This window comes from Aethalodelphis obliquidens, unplaced genomic scaffold (genome assembly GCF_003676395.1).
Source record: "Aethalodelphis obliquidens isolate GAN/ISIS:26980383/991018 unplaced genomic scaffold, ASM367639v1 scaffold17, whole genome shotgun sequence".
In the NCBI taxonomy this organism is placed as follows: Eukaryota; Metazoa; Chordata; class Mammalia; order Artiodactyla; family Delphinidae; genus Aethalodelphis; species Aethalodelphis obliquidens.
This window is the reverse complement of record NW_020837961.1, coordinates 19,479,230-19,502,972: the sequence shown is the minus strand read 5'-3', so window position 1 is coordinate 19,502,972 and position 23,743 is coordinate 19,479,230. Positions and strand designations below refer to the sequence as shown.

The 23,743-nt window shown below is 40.9% G+C and overlaps 1 protein-coding gene across 5 annotated transcripts in view; it reads left to right on the top strand.

The window, feature by feature from the left end:
- Positions 1 to 16,753: 16,753 nt before the first annotated feature.
- Positions 16,754 to 23,743, top strand: part of MANBA (mannosidase beta) — a 112,074-nt gene continuing 105,084 nt past the window's right edge. For 2 of the 5 annotated variants that reach the window (XM_027117019.1, XM_027117020.1), the window contains exons 1-2: positions 16,754 to 16,998; positions 23,126 to 23,220. In XM_027117019.1, the coding sequence (XP_026972820.1) occupies positions 16,822 to 16,998; positions 23,126 to 23,220 (272 nt within the window). In that variant the 5' untranslated portion in view covers positions 16,754 to 16,821. Of the gene's footprint in view, positions 16,999 to 17,673; positions 17,872 to 23,125; positions 23,221 to 23,743 lie in introns of all 5 variants that reach the window. The other 3 variants (XM_027117018.1, XM_027117021.1, XM_027117022.1) reach the window with 2 other exon arrangements.

Sequence of the window (23,743 nt, the reverse complement as noted above, 5' to 3'; positions counted from 1 at the left end):
TTATTTAACTTCTGTAGTAACAAGGGCATTATCATTCTTCACCCTTCCTAATTCTGACCCTATAGTTTTATTACTTTTTCCTAGTTATTTTGATTTGTCCATTGCTTTCTTACAGTCCTGTATTCAATTTCTAGCACATCTGTGACTTTTCCACTTCCACATTTTTGCACTGCTTACACTTATGTGCAATCTTATTCCTTGTCTGCGCACAGATGTGGAAAGTTAGATATAAAATAAATGTTAAAGCTTGATTTTTATAAACATTTTAATATGTAGTTTGGACATGATTTATTGACTTAAGGTTCTTCTCTAAACTGAAAGTGAAATGCATGCCTTCCGAAGATGTTTTGGCTTTGTTAATTCTGTAATAAGCATTTCATTGAGAAATATCAATCCAGTTATACAATTTTCCAATGAGTGAATTTTTCGTTTTATCTTTTGCTTTAAAAACAACTCAAGGGTAGATGTCATACTGTTAAAACTGTTGGATTCAAAGTACAAATGAGAAATTAGTAACATACCTCTCCACAAGGTAAGAAACTTTTTTTGGCTCTATTTTTAGAATAAATACTGAGATTCCCTCAAAATAACAGCTTTTATAGTAGACATATCATTTCTTAAAAGCCAACCACGAATAAAACATACTTGTCAGAGCTTCTGGATTCCTAATTGGCTTTCAAATTGACCTTTTTAGCCATAGACAGCCCTTAAGTGTTTATAGAGATGACTTCCTTAAACTATTGTCATAATGATTAGTAGATGTGTCCAGTTCTCTGTATCTTTGACTTGATGCTTTCTATATTTCGTATGTCACTTCTAAGGGAATAAGCCATAAAGGCTTCTCCAGGTTTAAGAGAACAGTAAAGTACCTGGAAAACCAACATTTTTGAATGTATGAACACTGGACTTGAGATCATCTGCAATGAAACCTTCAAAAGAATCCAAGAATTTGTCCTTCCCCCCCCCCATATATATTACTAGTGCCATGTATAGGACTGAAGTGATCGTTAGATTAAAAATTGATTTTGGTTCTTCCTGTTTCCTATGTCTTTTAATGCATAACTCAGATTTTAAATACTTAAGTTTCTCTTAACCTATGGGGATTATAGTCCAGTTGAGCTGTTAATGATAAATTATATTTTAAGTGACTCATTTTTGTTCCTGGGCAGGTTTGCAATGTGATAATCAGATTTAAAAGAAAAAAATAACTTACTACTCTGCTTTCTTGTGTGGGTGTACTCACAATTTTTTAAAGTATGAACCACAGTTAACTGGTGGTCTCAGGGGTAGTGAAACACTCACTTTTTTTTTTTTTTAATGGCTTAGTTGACATACTTCAGATACTGATCATGCTGTGTTAGTGATTTTGGAAGTGACTCAAATTAGCCATGTTTTGTGTTGGCATAACAAAACTGTTAAATGATTGTTGATTACAGTTTTAAGTGAATTTGTCTCTATTTTATGAGGAACCCAGTGCAAGTCACTAAATATTGTCTAATAGTGACATCTGCATAACACTTGTAATAGCTAAGGTTAATAGAGCTTAAAGGATTGTTACCATTAAAGTCTGTGTTTAAAGACACTCTGGTCTTAACTCGGTAATTCCAGCTAACATGAAATCCACACTTTAACTTAATACTGTGTGTGAGTTCTATTTTTGAATTTCTTACAGTTATAACAAAAACAATGGTCTGTAAAGAATTTAGGACAGTGATTCTCAAAACGTGACCCCAAGACCAGCAATAATCAGTATCATTTGGGAAGTTCTCTAAAACGAAAGTTATCAGACCCCACTCCAGGCCACTGATTGAGAAACTATGGAATGGTACCCAGTGGCCTGTTTTGAAAAACCATCCAGGTGAAGGCTGTTCCTAGTTCTCCCTTGTAGTAGACTATGGCAGTGATACTTCCGACCCTATGATGATTTTACTCATTTTACTCTTGATGTTTCATGGCTGTAAGAGAACTTGTTACATTGTATGCCCAAGTATTACATTTCTAACAATGACAAATTCATAGTACTTTTAATACTGTGGGTTGATTTACATGTTTACTTAATAAGATTTATTAACATCCTACAGTGAACTAATTTGAGTAACAGTCTAACCCAGTGACATTCAAATTTATAACTAAGACCTAACTTTATTCTGGGTATGCATAATTCAGCCAGTAGCCAAGTAGTAGTTAAAATGAGTAACCAGGTGCAAGAGTTTTCCTGCTAAGTGTTGGCTAGATAACCTAGCTGAACAAGGATTTGAGCCCTGGTCTCATTCTGTGGCCTAAGCAACTTTTGGGGGGCTGTGGGAGGTGGTTTGAAAACGTAAGATGTCATGTGAAGGGTGTTAGCAGTCTTCATTGAATTTAGAAGATACTGAACATACCCTAAGGTAGCTATTAAAACTTTCTACTCTCCCAATATAACAGAAAAATAAAACAGTAAGGGTATTTGGACCAGAAATTTAAGACATGACAGCCCCTCCCCCTTCAAAATAAAAGTTATGGAAGAACTTGTGTTGAAAGGTCAAAAAGTTCTAGGAAGACTAGGAAGATTGCAGTTAGCCGAGTGTTTTTTTTTCAGGTCCCCAGTAATTAACCAATATTTTGCATTCTTTCCTGATACTCTGTTAAACTACTAGTTCCTTTGCCTCATTTTAAAGAATTTTTTAATGAATAACTCTGGTACACAGTGTTCCTGATAGTTGCTTTTTTACATGGAATATGTTGTTTTAACATTCCGTTGTCGATAATCTCTTCCCAAGTTGTACACTTTCTGGATGAAATTATGTATTTAAAAAATTTTAAGAGCCCTCTTAATTTTTTTCTGTATTGTAGAAAATGGTTTTATGAAATAACTACTTTTCATTCTTACTATTGTCTGAGCCTCTATGTAACCTCGATTCCTTGTTTACCATATCAAATTTGAGTATTGTCAAGTAAGGCCAAACAATGAAGTACTTTCATGCCCTAGTTGCTTAAGAACACAGTTAACCATTGTGATATGTTGACCTACCAGCCATTTCTCCTGAACTTCCTGTTCAGGAACTTCCTATTCATCATCCCATCTGGCTGTCTAAAGGATGACTGACTTGATTTCTACATGCAGACACACGCCCCTACCTCTTCTTGTCCTCAGTAAGTACAAACATTTTAGTTGCGCTGGCCCAAAACCTAGGCATTAACCTTGATTTCTCACACTTCCAAATTAAACAGCAATTCTGTCAGTTCTACCTAATTTTTTTTTTTTTTTCAGAATCTACCTATTCACCATATTCACTGCTGTCACAGTGGTCTAAATCTACATCATCTCTTGGATTCTTGCAATAACCTGAGTAGTGTCCCTGCTTTTTACTTTGCAGTAATCTATCCCACACTCAGCAGCCACCATATTCCTTTTAAACCATATCTGATCGTGTTATCGCTTTGCTCCAAACCTAATGGTTTCTCACCTCATTCAGAGCAAAAGCCAAAATCCTAAAAGCAATTTACAGGCTGGAATGACATTTCCCACCACATTAACTTCTTCCCTAATCACTCTTCCCCACCAACTTCCTCAGCTCCGTCACACAGGCCTCTGCTGAGGCTTGAACACAGCGGGCTTTTTCTTACCTCAAGATGTTTCCCTTTTTCTTCCCTTTACCTGGAATTATCAAAGATAAAGTACAGCCCTTTCTTCCCTGTTAAGTCTCTGTTCAAATGTCAACCCATCTGTTTTTTTCTCAACTATTCTATATAAAATACCAGCACAGCACTGCCACTATAGAGTGCACTGTGGCATACTCTGTAATACCCACCTTAAATGTAATATTTACTGTTACCTCCCCAACCTCACCCCAGAATGTAAGCTCTGTAAGAACAGGATTTTTGTTTTGTTCCCCTACATGACTTAGGTGACTGCCTGGCACATTGTTAGGTGGTCAGATATTTAATAGATGACTATGAGCTAAATATTAGGCTTTGCCAAAAGTATTCCTTGTTTTTCTTTAACTCCAAAAGTACAAAAACCAAAAACTTCAGTATACTATAGAAAAATAATTAATGGAACCTTGACTGACTTAAAGGCCACTTCAGTGAGTGGATGGACATTTCAGTATAGATGATTACACTGACCATCTCTCCTGTGAAAAAGCAACTAAACATGGTGGGAAAAAACACTTCTAAAAAGTGTTTTTAAAAAAAATCTGTCGAGAAAGAAAGTACTCTCAAGCCAAAACCAAATTAAAACAGGAACCCAAAAAGGAAGCTGACTATAATCAGAAACTAGCTTTCATCTTGAACACACTTGAAGAACCAATGAAATGTATTTTCATGACCTTTGCAAAGCCCAGAATGCATCCAAAGAGTGGTGTTCAAACAGGATAAACCCATCCTTAATACATACGATGAGGAGTTTGCATATCTTGAATCTTGATGCTCTGTGGCAGGAGAGTATTCTCTCAGAATATGTAATAATAGTTTGACCTTTGTGAAGATTTGTAGCCTTAAATCTTACTACATAGGTAGTCTGAGAAAACCCAAGCAGAAGGTTTATTTTTTAAAGTTCCAAGTCAGAGCAACCCAGTGCTGGCGGAAGCAAACAAATACTCTGCAGGGACTCAATAATAGCTCACAGTTAAAAATCAGAAAGGAAAATAAAAGTACAAAGCAACATAGTGCCATGAGTAGGAATTGACTTGCAAAAATTTCAGACATTAAAAAACATCAGGTCATCCAAATTGGAAAGGAGGAAGTAAAACTACATTGGCAGCAGATGTGATATAGAATATAAATTATTAGAGCTAATAATTCAGCAAAATTGCAGGATACAAAAATCAACACATCAGTTTTTGGGGTTTTTCTGACCACACAGCTTGCAGGATCTCAGTTCCCTGATCAGGGATTGAACCCGGGCCATGGCAGTGAAAGCCTGGAATCCTAACCATTAGGCCACTAGGGAACTCCCTCAGTTGTATTTCTATAAGCAATGAAGAATCCTAAAATGAAACTAAGAAAACAATTCCATTTATAATAGCATCAAAAAGAAATAAGAATAAATTTAACCAAGGAAGTGGCAAAACTTGTATACTGAAAACTACAAGGTATTTCTGAAAAGTCCTAAATAAATGGGACGACACCCTGTGTTCATGGATTAGATTTATTATCGTTAAGATGGCAGTGATCCCCAAAGCAATCTACAGATTCAATGCAAACCCTATGAAAATCCCAATGATTGTTTTTGCAGAAATGGGAGATACAAAAATTCATACAGAATTGCAAAGGAGCACAAAAAAACAATCTTGAAGAAGAACAAAGAGGACTCATACTTTCTGATTTCAAAATTTACTACAAAGCTACAGTCATCAAACCAGTATGGTACTAGCATAAAGATAAATTTATAGACCAATGGAATATAATTGAGAGTCCAGAAGTAAGCTCATATACGTATTATGGTCAACAGGGTGCCAAGACCACTCAATGCGGAATGAACAGTCTCTTCAACAAATGGTGCTGAGACAACTGGATATTAACATGCAAAAAAAAAAAAAAATGAATTTGGGCCGCTACCTCACACTATATACAAAACAACTCAAAATGGATCAAAGTCCTTAATGGAAGATCTAAAACTATAAAACTCTTAGAAGAAAAGAGGAGTAAATTTTCATGACTTTGGATTTGGCAATAAATTCTTAGATATGATACCAAAAGCACAAGCAATGAAAGAAAAAATAGATAAAGGACTTCCTCAAAATTGTAAACTTCTGTGTATCAAAGTGAAAAGACAACTTAAAAGCAGAAAGTATTTGCAAATCACATATCTGGTAAGGGTCTAATATCCAGAATATATAAAGAATCCTTAAAAAACAAAAAAAAAGAAACCCAATTTAAAAATGGGCAAAAGATTTGAAAAGAAGTTTCTCAAAAAAAAGATGTACAAGTGGCCACCAAACGTGAAAAAGATGCTCAACATCATTACTATGCAAATCAAGATAAGATACCACTTCACACTTGATAGGATAGCTATAATTTTAAAAAATGGAAAATAAGTGAGGATTTGGAGAATCTAGAGCCATTGTACATTGCTGGTAGGAATGTAAGAAGATCCAGCTTCTATGGAAAGCAGTTCGGTAACTCCTCAAAAAATTAAACACAGAATTGCCATATGACTCAGCAATTACATTCCTAGATATATACACAAAAGAATTAAAAACATGTTCAAACACATATTTGTACATGAATATCCATAGCATTACTCACAATAGTCAAAGATGGAAACAATGGATGAATGAATAAACAAAATGTGATAGATCCATACAATGGCATATTATTCAGCCATAAAAAGGAATGTAGTACTGATACATGCTACAATGTAGATGAATCTTGAAAACATATTAAGTGAAAGAAGCCAGACGTAAAAGGAAACATATTGTATGCTTCCATTGCTATGAATATCCAGAATAGTCAAATCTAGAGAGACAAAAGGCAGATTGGTATGTGCCAGGGACTGGGTGCGGGGGAGAAAAGAATGAGTAGTGACTGCTTAACAGGTATGAGGTCTCCCTTGTGAGTGATAAAAATACCTTGGGAGTAGATAGAGGTGATGGTTGCACAACATTGTGAACACACTGAATGTCAGTAAATGGTACATTTTTAAATGGTTAATTTCATGTTATATGAATTTCCTATCCAAAAACTCAGCCACAAAAGGCAGTAGCCGACACTTAGGTAATAATTTTTAGGTGCCAAGAACTGTTCTGAATTCTGAATTCTTAACTCTTAATTCTCATAACAAACATATACTTATTACTTACACTTACATTATTATCAACAAACATATACTTAATTAACAGACATATACTTACATGACTGTTTCTGCTTTACTGATGAGGAAACTGAGGAACAAAGACGATAAATGACTTACCCAAGGTTACTCAGTTAATGGCAGAGGTTGGGATATAAATCCAGGTAATGAAATTCCAGAGTCTTACCTCTTAATCATTATGCCAGATATAAAAGTTTCAAATATGAATAAAGAACAAGAGACTATAAAAAATGACAGATTGAAAATTAACCAAAAGCAGTACTTCCAGAAATTAAAAAAAAATAGAATAACTGAAATTTAAACTCAGAAGACAGGTTTAATATCCCAACAGACATAGATGAATAAAGAATTAGAGCAGTGGAAGTTATGAAGAAATTCTGAATGTAGCACAAAGAGATGTAAAGAGTCTAAGAAACATGGAGTGAGATGTGAATCAGTCTAACATGTCTAATTGGAGCTTGAGTTCAATTTATTGCCTCTAGGCCCTAAATGCACATTTCAATAAATATATCCTCTGTGGGGCTTCCCTGGTGGTGCAGTGGTTGAGAGTCCGCCTGCTGATGCAGGGGACACGGGTTCGTGCCCCGGTCCGGGAAGATCCAACATGCTGCGGAGCGGCTAGACCTGTGAGCTATGGCCGCTGAGCCTGCGCGTCCGGAGCCTGTGCTTCGAAACGGGAGAGGAAAGAAAGATATATATATATATATATATATATATATCCTCTGTGATAAACAACTGAATTCCTTTAAGATTTCCCTTTAAAACGAACACAATATTAAGCTTTCTCAGTAGAAGGCACTGGAGGGATAGTGCAGGAAAAAAGAGGCTCTCCAACTGTTCCTGGTATGCGCTGGGGGTTGGCTGGGGTGGGTTTGAAGACATTTAGTAAATGTCCACAGGCCCAGAACACAATCCATCTGTGACCTTGCAGCCTTGGCCAGGTGATAATCTTTTTGCAGCCCCCCTCGAGATAATCTTTTTGCAGCCCCCCTTGAGATAATCTTTTTGCAGCCCCCTTGACATGGAAACCAAAGTTCCTGCATGGCCTGCACACAGTCTCTTGTGGCCTGGAGGATTACACACTTGAACAGCATGTGTGCAGCCCACCTGTAGTCCAGGGGTCCGTACAGAGCTGTTACTTCCTCTGCAAATAAAGTAGATTACCTGCAAAAAGAAAAGAAAAAAAAAAGTCAATAGGTTGATTGATGGAAGAGCAAAAATGAAAGATTTCTCAGTAGCAACGGAAACAGAAGACAGTGGAATATTAACTTCAATACACTGAGAAGAAATAGCTATCACCCTAGAATTCTATACCAAGGAAAATATCTTTCAAGAATAAGGATGAATGACATGGATAAATTTGAAAAACACTGTTGAACAAAAGAAGTAAAAAAAAACCATAGTGTATGATTCTATTTGCATGACATCCGAGAGACAAAATTAAACCATGATGCTAGAAAGCAGAACAGTGATTACCTGGAATGGGAGGAATTTGGAGAGAAGCACAAGAGAACTTTCTAGGATTAAATATTCTGTATCTTAATGGGGGTGTGATTACACAAGTATATAAGTTTGCCAAAACTCACTGAACTGTGCACTGTGATGGTTAATTTTCTGTGTCAACTTGACTGGACCACAGGATGCCCAGAGAACTGGTTAAACATTATTTCTGGGTGATTTGGTGAGGGTCTTTTCAAAAGTGATCAGCATTTGAATCTGTAGACTAAGTAAATCAGATCGTCCTCCCTGCTGTGAATCGGCATCATCCAATCCATTGAGGGCCTAAGTAGAACAAAAAGGCAGAAGAAGAAATAATTTTCTCTCTGCCTAACTACACAGGTTAGAACATGGCTGTTCTTCCAAAGCTGATGTATATACAAACATCCTTTATTAAAAGATCATCTGGAACAGAAGAATCCAGTGCCTCTGCTCACAAGATGTTCAGAAATATCAGAGAATTATCTTCCAATATTTCAGAACAAATTGGGTATGTGAATTGTTTTCACTGCAAAATTTATGAAATTGAATACAGATCAAAAGTGAGGGGCTTCCCTGGTGGCGCAGTGGTTGAGAGTCCGCCTGCCAGTGCAGGGGACGCGGGTTCATGCCCCGGTCCGGGAGGATCCCACATGCAGCAGAGCGGCTGGGCCCGTGGGCCGTGGCCCCTGGGCCTGCGCATCCGGAGCCTGTGCTCTGCGGCGGAAGAGGCCACAACAGTGAGAGGCCCGCGTACCGCAAAAATAAAAGAAAAAAAAAAGTGAGGTGTGCTGTAAGTATAAAATTTACAATAGATTTTGAAGTCTTAGTATGAAAAAAGAGTGTAAAATATCTCAATAATTATATTGAATACATGTTAAAATAGTATTTTGAATATATTGGTTTAAATAAAATGTTATTAAAATTAATTTCACCTGTTTCTTTTTACTTTTTAAAATGTGACTACTAGATATTTTTGAATTACGTATGAGTATTACATAATTCTATCGAACTGCTCTGGATGTCTAATTTTTATTGCACAGCCCTAGAATGATTGAGTAGCCTAATGAATATAAATTGAGAGAAAGTGTTGTCTTTGCCTGAGTCCCCTAGCAAACAGTGACTGAGGCAAAGCTTAATTGCTAATTTTTAATTAATTAATTAATTTTTGTGAGGTACAGTCCCAGAATAGTGAGAGTGTAGGAAAAAGGAATTAAGACAGAGGAATTGGGAAAAACAACTTTGGGCAGTTGCTGGGGAAGCCTGATCGCATGTTCTGCAGCATGGTGCTTCATCTGAGATTAGAAGTGATAATAGAAGCCAGAATCACCAAGGGAGTGATTGGTTTAAGCCTGGGTGCTGGGGCTACTGAGGATCTTGCCATGGTGGCTTGTCTTGTCTCTGTTGGGTTATGGTTACTGTAATTTCCCACTGATAGTTAACACTGGGCATGGAAGTAGTAAGAGATGTTCCAATGCCTCTCCTAGGTTCCAAACATAATCCTCCCTGCTTTTCACTGAGTTGTAGCAACCCTAGCTTCATCTGGTAATCAGTTCATTACCCCAGTCAGTATATTAGCTCATTCTTTACCTGCTTGTCCACTAGAATAAGAAACCCAGAGTGACTCCACAGTATTAGTCACAACTTCCAAATGGGTGGAACCCTGTACCTTCCCCAACTCTGGATCCAAAACTTCTGACCTAACAGCATCAACAGTTTCAGGAACAGGAAACATAAATTCCATTAGTGAGTCACTGAGACTGATGATGAGGGAGGCTACTCCTGTTTTATATCCTGGTTTTTATACCTGTGAATTCTAATTTGGGGAGATATAGCACCACATGCTGACCATAGTTCAGTGCATATACCACATCCCGTGGGAAAGTGCTCCAGCCCCGCAAGGTGCTGTCCTTAAGCTGAGTTTTCCACAGGCCATTCCACTGGTTTGGGTTTTTTGTTGTGTTGTTTTTTGTTGTTGTTGTTTTTGAGAGGAGGTTGGCTGCTCCTGTGATAGGGTACTTGGTAAAATAAGTGTTTCTCAAGGTCATGAGCCCACCTGCCCATCTTCACATCTCCTTTTACACCAAGTGGATCTGTTTTCTAAGGCACTGGTAGGGATACCATTTTAAGAGATGAAGAATTCTATCAACTCTCAGATGGTGCTAGTAGAGACACTGCAGTCCGGGAAGGCAGAACATATTCAGAATCTATTAATTTCAGTATATCAATTTGATGCCCCAATCAAGGAGGAAGGTGTCCAATGTAATCAATGTGCCAACAGGTGGCTGTCTGGTCCTCGTAAGGAATGGTACCTTTATCTAGGGCTCAGCATCAGTCTCTGCTGCTGGGTTGTTGGGCAATCAGCAGAGGTAGGAAGATATCCTTGGTGAGAGAAAGCCCATGTTGGGTCCATGCATAGCCTTCATCCCTGCTACCATGGCCACTCTCTTCATGTGCCCAATGTCAAGTACTGGGATGGTGCATAGAGAGGCCAGCTAAAATTCATAGGACTGTCTTTCTGTGTACTTGGCTGTCAAGAGCTTCCTCTGTACATGTTCTCTTGTGAACATTAATGTGAGTTACAAAGAAACAGCATGTGTTGTGCCCACTCCTACAGTCCGTCCGCATATTATCTACCCAGACCTCCACGTCACCTATCTTCTAGTTTTATTTCTTTTAAGGCCCTGACCAACCAAGTAAGATTTTTGGCTCTGCCCAGGTGTCAATATATAACTGTGCCTCAAACCACCTCTCCTGTCACATGAAGTGAAAAACAAACATATATCTCACAAGTCTGTGCACTGGGAACATTTCCCTTCACCAATGTCATTCAGGGCCACTCCTAAGTGGGGCTGTAATGTGGCAGCAGTCGTTTTATGGCCAGTTCCAATACATATTGCACCAGCCCAGGTATGAATCAGGCCTCTGTCAATCAGGCAGGAGGAACTCCCCTTGAGGTCATCAGTGTCGTCATCAGTGCAGAAGAGACGGTGACATGGAAGGCTAGACTACCAATTCATGTAATTTTCTTGGACTTCCGTTTGAGTCTGGATGTATCACTTTCTATCCACTGTGGAACATTGCAGCCTCTGCCCAGCTTTATGGCTTGGTTGATTTGCAGACCCTCAGTTCAGGCTGCATAGTCCCTTGGTGTACCACAGTCAGAGGTTTGGTCTCTGCTAAGACCCAGTAGGACAGTAGGACCTATTTTTCCAACAGAGCAGTTCTCTATGGTGAAGCACATAGCCTTGCTCCAGAGTATAAGGGTCTACACTGTGAGTCTTCTATTAGAGCTTGCCCAAAGCTCCATAGACACTCCATGGATATCTCCAGCACTGTTAGATCTGTTGGGTCGTATGATATAAGTGTGGTTTTTCAGGCCTGACCATAGGCAATTACAAAGACTTTACCTGAAAGCCTTCACGAGGTAAAGCTGTCCTCCCCAATCAGACTTGGTATACAGTCTAAGTATTATAATCTCTAAAGGGAGTTGCAGTGAAGGACCTATTATTACCCCTCTGACTGTTCATGCTCTTCACATATTTACATTCCTAGTTTCATTGACTTCATTCCTTGTTCTCTTTATCTGAGGCCTTGGGCAAAGGTTATCTTCGGGTGACTGTACTGAGATCTCCTTATTGGAGAGGAGAAGTGGGAAACCCTGAATACATTTATTCCTACTCAAACTCAGTACCCAGCAATTTTCCATTCCTAGCCCTTCCTCCTCATTCTCCTCCCCTACCCCAGGGCCCATAAAACAGCCAGAGCCTTTTGTTCAGGACTCTCTCAACGTGAGACAACGCACACATCTGTGCTGATCCACCTGACCCGTGACTGGTGTGCCATTTTATTGGGCAATGAAACAGGGGAGAGTTGGCGTCTTCTCCAGTTTTAGCCTCTTGCTTATACTATCACTGTAAGTGGTTGAAGTCTTCACTGTTACTTTCAGTTTGGCTCCTTGTTGCTTTAATTGGCTGCTCTGACTCCTGACAGCTCAGATCTCTCTTCCAGCTCAGCTTAGTTCCTGATAGGGTAGCATTAATCCTCCAACTTTGTTCTTCTTCAATATTGTGTTGGTTATTCTGGATCTTTTGCCTCTCATATAAACTTTAGAATCTGTTTGTTAAAATCCACAAAATAACTGGCTGGGATTTTGACTGGGATTGCATTGACTCTATAGATCAAGTTGGGAAGAACTGACATCTTGACAATACTGAGTCTTTCTATCCATGAACATGGAGCATCTCTCCATTTATTTAGTTCTTCTTTGATTACTTTCATCAGAGTATTGTAGTTTTCCTCATGTAGATTTTAAACATTTTTGTTATATTTATACTTAAGTATTTTATTTTGGGGGGTGCTAATGTAAATAGCATTATGTTTTTAATTTCAAATTCTAATTGTTCATTGCTGGTATATAGGAAAATGATAGACTTTTGTATACTAACCTTGTATCCTGTAACCTTGCTATAAATTGCTTATTATTTCCAGTGTTTTGTTGTTGTTGTTGTTGTTGATTTTATACATAGGCAATCATGTCATCTGCAAACAAAGATAGGTTTATGTCTTCCTAAACTGTATACTATTTATTTCCTTTTCTTTTCTTACTACATTAGTTAGGGCTTCCAATATGATGTTGAAAAGGAGTGAAAAGAGGAGACCTCCTTGCCTTATTCCTGATCTTAGCAGAAAAACTTTTAGTTTCTCACCATTTAGTGTAATGTTAGGTGTAGTTCTTTGTGTTCTTTACTAAGGTGAGGAAGTTCCCCTCTATTCCTAGTGTGTGGAGTTTTTATCATGAACGGGTACTGGACTTTGTCAAGTGTTTTTTCTGTATCTATTGATATGATAATGTGATTTTTATTTTTTAACCTATTGTTGTGATGAATTACATTGATTGATTGAATGTTGAACCAGCCTTGCATACCCAGAATAAATCCCACTTGGGATAAATCCCATATATATATATATATATGTATGTATGTATATATTTGGATTCAATTTGCTACTGTTTTGTTACGGAGTTTTCCATTTATGTTCATGAGAGATATTGGTCTATAGTTCTCTTTTACTGTAATGTCTTTGTCTGGTGTTGGTATTAGACCAGTGCTGGCCTAATATTTTAAATTCTTGTCCTGGTAATCCAACATCCCTGCTATATCTGAGTCTGGTTCTAGGGCTTGCTCTGTCTCTTTTTGCCTTGTAATTTTTTGTTGAAAGCCATACGTGATGTGTGCAGTGAAATGAACAGTGGCAAAGAGGCCTTTAGTGATATAGTGGGAAGATATGAGGAGAGGGGAAGCTGTCTATAGTCTGATGATTAGGCTTTAGCCTTTTAGTGAACTTGTGTCTTGGAATGTGAATTTAATAAATGCTTCTTTTTTTTTTTAGCCCCTTAGGTAAGGCAAGAAGGCTAGGAGGAACTTCCCTTCTCCCAGGTTAGGCTCTGATAAAATCGTTTCTCTTGAGGGTAGTTCTTGAGAATGCTATCATGTATTTCAAAATGGTTCCTTATCCCCGTCCCTCTGCTGGAAGCATGAGGGAATTGCTCGCAAATCTTCAATGTGAGAGCTGGTAGATCTTCTGGAAACAAAACACAAAGCTGTGGGAGACCCACTAAGACTGAATTCCCGTGGAGTTTTTGTTTGTTTTAAGATTTATTTATTACTTATTTATTTATTTTTATTTTTGGCTGCGTCGGGTCTTAGTTGCAACACGCGGCATCTTCGTGGAGGCATGCGGGATCTTTTTCATTGCGGCGCCGGGACTTCTCTCTATTTGAGGTGCACGAGCTCAGTAGTTGCTCCGCGGCATATGGGATCTTAGTTCCCTGACCAGGGTTGGAACCCGAGTCCCCTGCATTGTAAGGCGGATTCTTTACCACTGGACCACCGGGGAAGTCCCCTGTGGAGTTTTTAAACTCTCAAATTCGTCCACACTGAGCCTCCAGACGCTCAACAATTAGAGGTTTTTTGTTTGTTTTTGTTTTTATTTTGTGTGGGTTTTTTTTTTTTTTGGCCTTGCGGCATGCGGTCCCCAACCAGGGATCAAACCTGTGCCTCTTGCAGTGGAAATGCAGAGTCTTAACCACTAGGCCGCCAGGGAAGTCCCAGAAATTAAAGTTTAGATTTTCCTTCCCTAGTACTGGTTTTCGCAGAGCTTTCTACTCATGGGTTTCTGCTTTGGTTAAGTTGTGATTCTCTGTATGCACCTGTCTTTTTCTCCAATTTGGGGGGCAGCAGTTTGCCCTTTCACCTGAATTCTCTGACAGATCTAACAAAAGCTGTTGATTTTCAGTTTGTTCAGCTTTTTACTTGTTTTTAGGATGGAGTGATGACTTGCAAGCTCCTGACATGACAAAACAGTAACTGGAAGTCTTTTCTTTCTTTGACCCATGAATATACATACATACATGTATATATGTGTATATATATATATATATATATAATTTTTATTTTTTGGAACTTTAGATTAACAGCAAAACTGAATAGAAAATACAGATGTCCCATACACTCCCTGCCCTAACACATGCACAGACTCCCCCATTATCAACATCCCCCCACTAGAATGGTACATTTGTTATCATCGATGAACCTACCATCATTATCACCCAAAGTCTGTAGCTTACATTACAGTTCACTCATGGTGTTGTACATTCTATGGGTTTGGACCAATGTATGTTTTCAAAGTGAAGTAATTCAAATGATGTCATACTTGTGTCTTGGAATGAAAGGAGGAATGATAAGTCTCTATTCTTGTTTTTTTAAAAAAATAGATTCCCTAAAATATTTCTTAATAGAACAACAGAGTATATCCAAACATATTCACAGGAATGAATTTTCCTTTGACTTAATGGGATCTCTGGGATTTATGAAAAAACAAACAAAAACTCTTTGCCACTCTTGCTGCCGTAAGTCTTGTTATCAGTTTTGAACAGACTAGGGCTGGCCATTTAATGCCATGAATCAGGGAGTATAATTTGAATTGAGAACTCTGTTCCTATCAAAAGTAAAATGCTCCTGGAGTGAGGAAACCTTTGAACCAGCCAGAGCCTTTCCCCCTTAATATCACTGGGCTCTACTGCAAGGAGTCTATGGGCCTGGAAAGGAGAGTTTGGGTCCTGTCTGCCACTGTCTGACAGGCAAGTCACCTGACTTCTTTGGACCCTGTTCCCTCAGCTTTAAAGCCAGAGGCTTGGGCTGAATAATCCAAATGTCCCTAAAGCCAAGATGCTAGCTAGGCTTGTGAAAAATGCTGACTCTGAAAAAATAAAATATTGTCCAGTGTCTACAGATTCAGGCAATTCCAGGGCCATTCTAAGGCGAAACAAAGCTCGGATTTAATGGGGGGGAGAACTTCTCTTCAAAGACTTCTGCTTAAATACAGAAATAAGGTAGATAACATCAACACAGTCATACGTTAGTCTATTTTATGCAATGCGAAATTCCCTCTTAACTTCCCAGATCGCAGTTACATCCTATTGCAAAAATGGGACTCAAGTAGACTGCGCCACTATGAGACTTGAAATAAACCTGTGGTATTTCTTGGGTACCTAGGCATTGTTAGGAACAGCCAAGTATGTTAACTCATTTTATGCTTATCACAACCCCAAAAAGGAGTACTGTCTCCAATTTTGAGTTCTGGGAACGGGGGTATTAGAGAGTTTGTGGCTTGTCCAAGTCCCACAGCTAGTGAGCGGCAGAGGATTTTAAATTTGCCTGCGCATTAATGCAGGTTTCCGGAATCTCAGGAACCTCCTCTGCAGAGCTTTATAAAACAGAAGGTCGTAGTCCACTAACATCAGGCCAAAGTGCTGTGTTTTCTCTGGGCCGGGCCTTATGTTGCACACTGTACACGGATTTTCTCAGCTCTCACAACAACCGTACGAATTAGGTACTTTAGTACTTATTTATTGTTTGAAGGGCAGACTGTTCTAAGACAAACCTGCAGAGCTGCCGGAGGTGGGCGTTACTCGCGCCGGGCAGACACCTGCAGCACTGATGAGAGTGTGGGGAAACTGGGGGGAACTGAAGTGATGGGGTGTCTTGGTTTTCGGTTCTCTGAAGCAGTGAGGAGCCTCTCTTGCTGTAGTTTCCGCACACTACTGTCTGTCCCTGAGCTCCCCGAGGCTGTGCGCCACTTTGCGTCCAGAGATTGGTGTGTCCCAATTAGCGTGCACGGTTCTCACCTCCCGTTCAGACGCCGGAGCAGCTGGAATAAGAGCCGAGGAGGACCCAGACCGCAGCGGTCCGAGCCCGGAACCATGCACGAGGTGGCGGCTCCGACACTCGCGACGCCGAGCTTCGCCCAGTTGGCACGATATCCGCGCTCCCAGCTAGCCTGCGGAGCCTGGGGAGCAGCTGAAGTCCTTTCAGCTCAGCTGACCCGGGGGTGTGGCCGAGAGGCGGGGGCGTGGCCGGGAGCTGGGGGCGGGCCCCGGGGCGGGGAGAGCTAGAGCCCGGGCTCCTCCCGAACAGAGGGTCACTTCCGCGGCTCTCCGAAGCGCGGGGCTTCTACCCCCGTGGGTGGGTGAGGTACCGGCCACCGGCATGCTCCTCCGCCTGCTCCTGCTGCTTGCGTTGTGCGGTGCGGGCTCCGCTGCCATGGTGGTCAGCGTCAGCTTGCGGGGAAGCTGGAGGATCCGCAGCGGGAACGGCTCGCTGGAGTTGCCCGCGGAGGTTCCCGGTTGCGTGCACAGCGCCTTGTTCCACCAGAGGCTTATCCAGGTACTGTGTGCGGCCTCCCCGCCGGGAGCCTGCGCCCGCGTCCCCCTCGTGGTGAGAGGGGCCCAGGAACGGCCTGGCAGTCCCCGAGCCCGGGGCTGTTCTCCTCCGTTTGGCACTAACTTCCCCTTTGCGTCTTGTGGTCTAGGGGTGGTGGTGGTGAGGGGGTGGGGATGGGGACGCCGAGGCAATGTATCTACTCTTGGCGAAGATCACCGCTGGGGTCCGGGCTAGATGGAGGCTGACCCACGCCCACGCTGGGACAGCAGCAACTCAGGAAAGCGGAGGTCCAGACAGTTCTACTGGGGGTGTTATTGCCATAGTTCTCCAGTGAAGCGTAGATTAGAAAGGACGTGTTGTCACTGACAAAGCCTAAAGAGGGGGATTATTGTTTCAACTACCCGAACACTGCAGAGGACAATAGTCTTTCGCCTAGTAAGGGTTAACTGTATTCATTAATGCCTCAGTTTTTCATTTTCGCTTTTAGGCACCAGGGAGTCAGATTTGGAATTGATGCAGCAGCACATAAGCTGAGGAGAATGAGACCTGCAAGTGTAAGGGTAGGATTGTCAGTGCTAGCGTACAGGCTAAATAATTTTTAATGCTGATTGGGATATGAAGAAAGATGCTGTTTCCTCTCAGGGCGTGTGATGTGATGTGATGTGTGTGTCCCAATAGATGCTTCAATTTCTAGACTTCTGGTGGAGGACGTTTTCCTGTTTGGCCGCCTGTGGTTAGAGGTTTGCAAACAGACTGCCACCTCCCACTGCTTTTTCCTTCCATCTGCTGCACATCTTTAATGGCTTTGCTTGGGACAAGATGTACTTGATACGCGGTTTGCATGCATTGTCCCAATCCGCGTAACAACTCTAAAGAGTAAGTCTTCTTATCTTCATTTTATGGATGAATGAATTATGGAGCCCAGAGAAGTTAGAGAATTTTCCCAAGATCACACAGCAACTAAGAGTGGAAGAAATGGAGTTATAACCCAGCCTGGCCTGACTACATAGCCTTCTGTACTGTGTGACACTTACCCTGTGTGACACATTGACAAATCATGTGTTTTTAAAGCACTGGAGTTGACTGTCAGGAATATAATTCGAAGTTTACTTAAATGACAGGACAGTCAACTAGGGTTATGCAAAATTTCTGATCTGGTACAATTAGCCTTTTTTCAAAAATGTGTATCAGAAAGGAAGCAAATGTAAATGACACTGACCATGGTCCTGTTTATTTTTTAAGTAAAGAATCCTCAGACTTAAGTATTTGAACTATTTTTAGTTAACAAACTACTTATGACATGGACCACAGGTGACCTTGGTTACCCCAAGGCTTCACTTACCCATGCTTTGAAAATGCCTGTGTTTCTTTTGCAGGGTTTCTCCTTGCCTCATTTTCCTGATTAAATTAAGGCAATGGGAAATCATTAGTGGCTGTAGTAAATCAGATTACTGTTTCATGTTATAGGGCTACATAACAAGAAACAATGTTTGGTTACTCGTTAATGTGAATGATGTGCTCACAGAAGGAAATAACTGACTTTTCCTTGTGGGAACAATTTACAATGTCTGTTAAATCTGTTAATAAATTCTAAGGAAAAGTTTAAGTTTCAGTAAAGGTAGATGTAGTTCTTAAATGGTAGTGGGATGAGAGATGGGGAGCTTTTGGGGATTGGGGAAGTCCAGGCCTATTGACAATAATCATCAAGTATCATTATGGAGTAATATGATGTTGTTATATTACCTGCTTTATTATACCATCCCTTTTTGGTGTTGACCTAGGAAATATTTTATAGTTTAGAGCAGACACTGGTCCAAATACAGTGTTTACATGAGAACTTGAAACATATCTTGCTGAAGTCATTCACCTAATTATCTCGTAAATATTTATTCAGTACCTCCAATGTGGCAGGCATTATTCCAGGTGCTTGGAATCAAGTGGTGAAGAAAACAAAGTCTTTGTCCCAATAGACATTCTAGTGGAGGAGATAGACAATAAACAGATTAATAGATAATACAGTGACAGCGGGTACACTGAAGAAAAATAAAGCACGTTAAAGGAAGAGAGAGCGAAGGCTTGTTGGGAAAGATTCTATTTTAGAAAAGGTGGTTAAAGATAGCCATTTTGATAAAGATCTTTTGATGAGTTCAGTTTTAAGCGGAAGCGAATTCCCAGCAAAAAGGAAGAAAAGATGGCAGTGAGGAGGGGAGAGCCCTTGAGGCAGGAACATGCTTGATGAGTTCCAGGAATAGTAAGCAGGCCAGGTGGCTGTAGCCCTGTGACCTGGGGGGCAGGTGGATGATTTCAAAGTAGCCATCTGGGGCAGATCATGCAGGGCTTGCAGGCCATTGGGAATAACTTTTAGATTTTATTCTGCAATGATGGGAAGATATTTTTAGCTACATTTTAGTTAGTGTACATCCTTATTCTCTTGGACAAATTTTTAAAAGTGGAATTGTATACACACACACACAAAAGTAGGTAAATATGGCGTGAGGCACTGAAGCACAGTTGAAAAAATGTAGACCTTGGTGTCGGACTGAGTTTGTTTCATGCCTGGATGTACTTCTGCTTCATCATGGGACCTCAGGAAAGACACTGCACCTTTTGGAGCATTAGTTTCTTCCTCTATAGAACGGTATTTTTTTTTTTTTTTTTTTTTTTTGCGGTACGCGGGCCTCTCACCGCTGTGGCCTCTCCCGTCGCGGAGCACAGGCTCCGGACGCGCAGGCTCAGCGGCCATGGCTCACAGGCGCAGCCGCTCCGCGGCATGTGGGATCTTCCCGGACCGGGGCACGAACCCGTGTCCCCTGCATTGGCAGGCGGACTCTCAACCACTGCGCCACCAGGGAAGCCCTATAGAACGGTATTTACAGCACATCTTTGTTATGAAGATAAGAGTGAATGAGTGCCTATCTTGGAGGCTGATATAAAGTAAATGGTCAACAAGTGATACTGTTACTGTCTTTAGGGTTCATGGGTTTGCTTATGAACTCAGTCACTTACATGGGTCCTTAGTCGTCAGACGTAATGCTGAACGTAGTCCTATTTGCTTTAAATAGGACTCAGAATTTTAATATGAGCAAAGGGGATCAGACCACTCTGGAACCAAGTTAAGTTGGTTGCTTAGCATTTGCAGTAGTTATTATAAATGTAATCTGAGTCTCTGCAACTTTTAATTTAGGGAGGTAGGCATTTGCCCTTAGAGCAATTTTTTTTAATAAATTTTATTTTTTGGGAGCAATTTTAGGTTCATAACAAAATTGAATGGAAAATACAGACAGTTCCTATATGTCTCCACACATGCACAGCTGCCCCGCTATCAACACCCCCTACCAGAGTGGTACATTTGTTACCATCAGTGAACCTTACAGTGACACATCATTATCACCAGAAGTCCATAGTTTATGTTACAGCTCATTCTTAGTGTTGTACATTCTATGGATTTTGACAAATGTATAATGATATGCAGCCACCATCATAGTATCATTCAGAGTAGTTTCACTGCCCTAGAGATCCTTTGTTCTCTGCCTATTCATCCTTCTTTCCTCCTTAATCCCTGGTACCCTCTGATCCTTTTACTGTCTCCATAGTTTTGCCTTTTCCAGAGCATCATATAGTTGGAATCATACAGTCTGTAGCCTTTTCAGATTGGCTTCTTTTAAGTAAGAGAAAATATTTAACTTCTAAATTCTGTTTGTTTAGAAAAAATTTATCTGAGAAGATTACCCTCTGGAGCTTGACATGCAGCTTCCTTCAAGGAGCCGGGGGATAGGAAGGAGTCTTGTGCCCCACAAGCCCGATCATCACCCAGCCCTGAGGCTCCGCAGGTTAACATCTTGCAACTGCATCAGCCTTCACACCTTTCTTGTCATGATATTTTTAAATATATTGGATTAAGTCCACAGTGTAGAGTTATAAATAGGGCTGGGTGGAGACATATGGGCAGGTTAATAACTAGGTGCCTCTTCAAACCCGTGTCCTTAAATATTTACTCCATGTTCAGTGGAGAGGCTGAGTCCTGCGTGTGGGGAAGAGAAGAAAAGGAAGCAAGTGGGCTGGGCCTGGCACACCCCATTTAGCAGAACAAAAGCTCACCATTAACCAGACCTTAAAAGTCAGTTTGGTGATTATTGGTTGTTATTATTATTATTTTTTTTTTCGATACACGGGCGTCTCACTGTTGTGGCCTCTCCCGTTGCGGAGCACAGGCTCCGGACGCGCAGGCGCAGCGGCCATGGCTCACGGGCCCAGCTGCTCCACGGCATGTGGGATCTTCCCGGACCGGGGCACGAACCCATGTCCCCTGCATCGGCAGGCAGACTCTCAACAACTGCACCACCAGGGAAGCCCTATTAGTTGTTATTAAATCTTGTCAACCACTGACTGCTCCTTTGGTATCTTTTTTTTTTTTTTGGCTGCGTTGGGCCTTCGTTGCTGCGCGCAGGCTTTCTCTAGCTGCGGCAAGAGGGGGCTACTCTTCGTTGTGGTGCGCGGGCTTCTCATCTCGGTGGCTTCTCTTGTTGCGGTGCACGGGCTCTAGGTGCGCGGGCTTCAGTAGTTGTAGCACACGGGCTCAGTAGTTGTGGTGCACGGGCTTAGTTGCTTCGCGGCATGTGGGATCTTCCCGGACCAGGGCTCGAACCCTTGTCCCCTGCATTGGCAGGTGGATTCTTAACCACTGGGCCACCAGGGAAGTCCCCCCACCCTCTTCGTATCTTATCAAAATTATTTCTTCCAGGCAGGAGCCGTTTCTGGCTGATGCCTTTCTCTCCATTTTGATACGCACCCCGTGGTGTTATAGCGCCCCTTGCGGATTTGTTCTCTGGGCAAGTGCTCAGCTGGCTGTTGCCAGTGGCCAGCCCTTACCTCTGTGGAACTGAGACAAAGTTGGCTTTTCCCTCTCAACGTGGAGTTGCAGTTCCTGAGGCAATCACCCTTGGACCTGTCCCAGTTGGAAAGGAGAAGCCCTCTGAGCCTGTGCTGTGTCCCTCTATGTAGCCGTGGTGTTGTTCACAGACATTAGAACTGAGAAACTTCTCTTACCATTTTCTGTTCCACCTCCTGCCTGGGAGCCCTCATCTGAGAGGTAAAGGGTACAAAATGAGTAGGAGAAGAAAGAGGTAAGGATTATGGAAGGGAGGACTTGGGGCTGTACCCTGAGATGGAAGAGCATCTGTGAACACCCAGCAGGCCAGTTGTCTAGGGCAGAGGGCCAGATACTATTTTAGGCTGCATGGGTCACTTGGTCTCTGTCGTGTCTACTCAACTCTGCTATTGTAGCATGAAAACTGCCGTATGTAATTTATAAAGGAATGGGCCTGGCTGTGCTCCAGTAAAACTTTCTTTATCGACACCTGTCCATTCTTAGCTCACTGGCCATACAAAAACAGGCAGTGAGCTGCATTAGGCCTATGGGTTGTAGTTTGCTGACCTAGTCTAGGCTAATATAGGAAACCTGAAGTTTGTAAGTTTGACGGTATCTATGCTGCCTGTATATTCTCTGCAGAGATCCTTTCTGTGTTCACTTAGTAAAGCTGAGTGAAAAATAACTTTGTAAATGCTGAGTAAATCCAAGGAGTGGGAGTTTTGCTCATCTTTGGGCAGTAGAGGAGAAGTGTTCCTCTTGAGGCCATCTGGGATAGTGGCAGCAAAACGCAAAGTGAGAACCAGAGGGCGGTGAGTGTCTGATGGCTGTGCACCATTAAGAAGTGCTGCCGTTCATTCTCTGCTGATACCTTGCAGGTTCTGTGCTTGGTTTTAACAGAGGAAGCCAATCTTCATCTCCGCACATGTTCTTTCATAATGAAACTATGTAATAGTTGTATCTCAGAGCTCTTTCATTTCAGGTATTTTGATTGTGTTGGGCTTTTTTTTCCGTTTAAAATTATTTTTAGTATTTTTAGTATGCTCACGCCATGGCAACTTTGTTTGAAAGGTAATGGGCTCTTAAACAGATGGAGCTTTAGCTTTGAGGATGGGATGTGTCGGCATACGAAATGCTTGCACTCTTAGGCCAAGAGTTCATTAATTTTTAGGTAATAAATAGCTATCATTGATAGTTTATTTCGTGTTTATTTAATTAATTATTTTTGCATATTTAATCACCTACCATAATTTTTATCAACAGGATCCTTACTACAGATTTAATAACCTTAACTACCGATGGATCGCCTTGGATAACTGGACCTATATCAAGAAATTTAAAATCCCTTTTGACCTGAGGTACTTATGTGTGTATATCTATATTTATATCTATCCATTTATTATTATTATTTGAACTTTTGTTCTTTTTCTGTCTGCAATAATCTTTTGTTTCTTTAGGTTGCCTATCCGAACATTGTCAGACTAAAGCCTGTACTATAAAAGTGAATATATATGATTTATGTTTTGATTTGTGTATGAGGGTGGTGCCACTGATCATTAGTCACAAAATTATGTCTTATTCAATCATTTTTCCAGTGGTTATAATGGAGTCACCTCGACCTAGTCAGTTCTCTTATCTGCCTTTCCTTTTCCCTGCCCTCCTAGTAATCCATAGAGCGTATATATTTACAATATTGTCAAGTAGGATCAGAGATACATCCTTTGTTTGGTGTAGCATTAACCAGCCACTGAAACTAAGGCATTGGCCTTAGATTATGTCGTGAGGTCACGAGGAAAACCATGGTATAGTTTTCAGTAATGTTCTATGTAGCAGAATGTAACCCAATTGTATCTACCACCATTATTGCTAAATTAAAAAAAA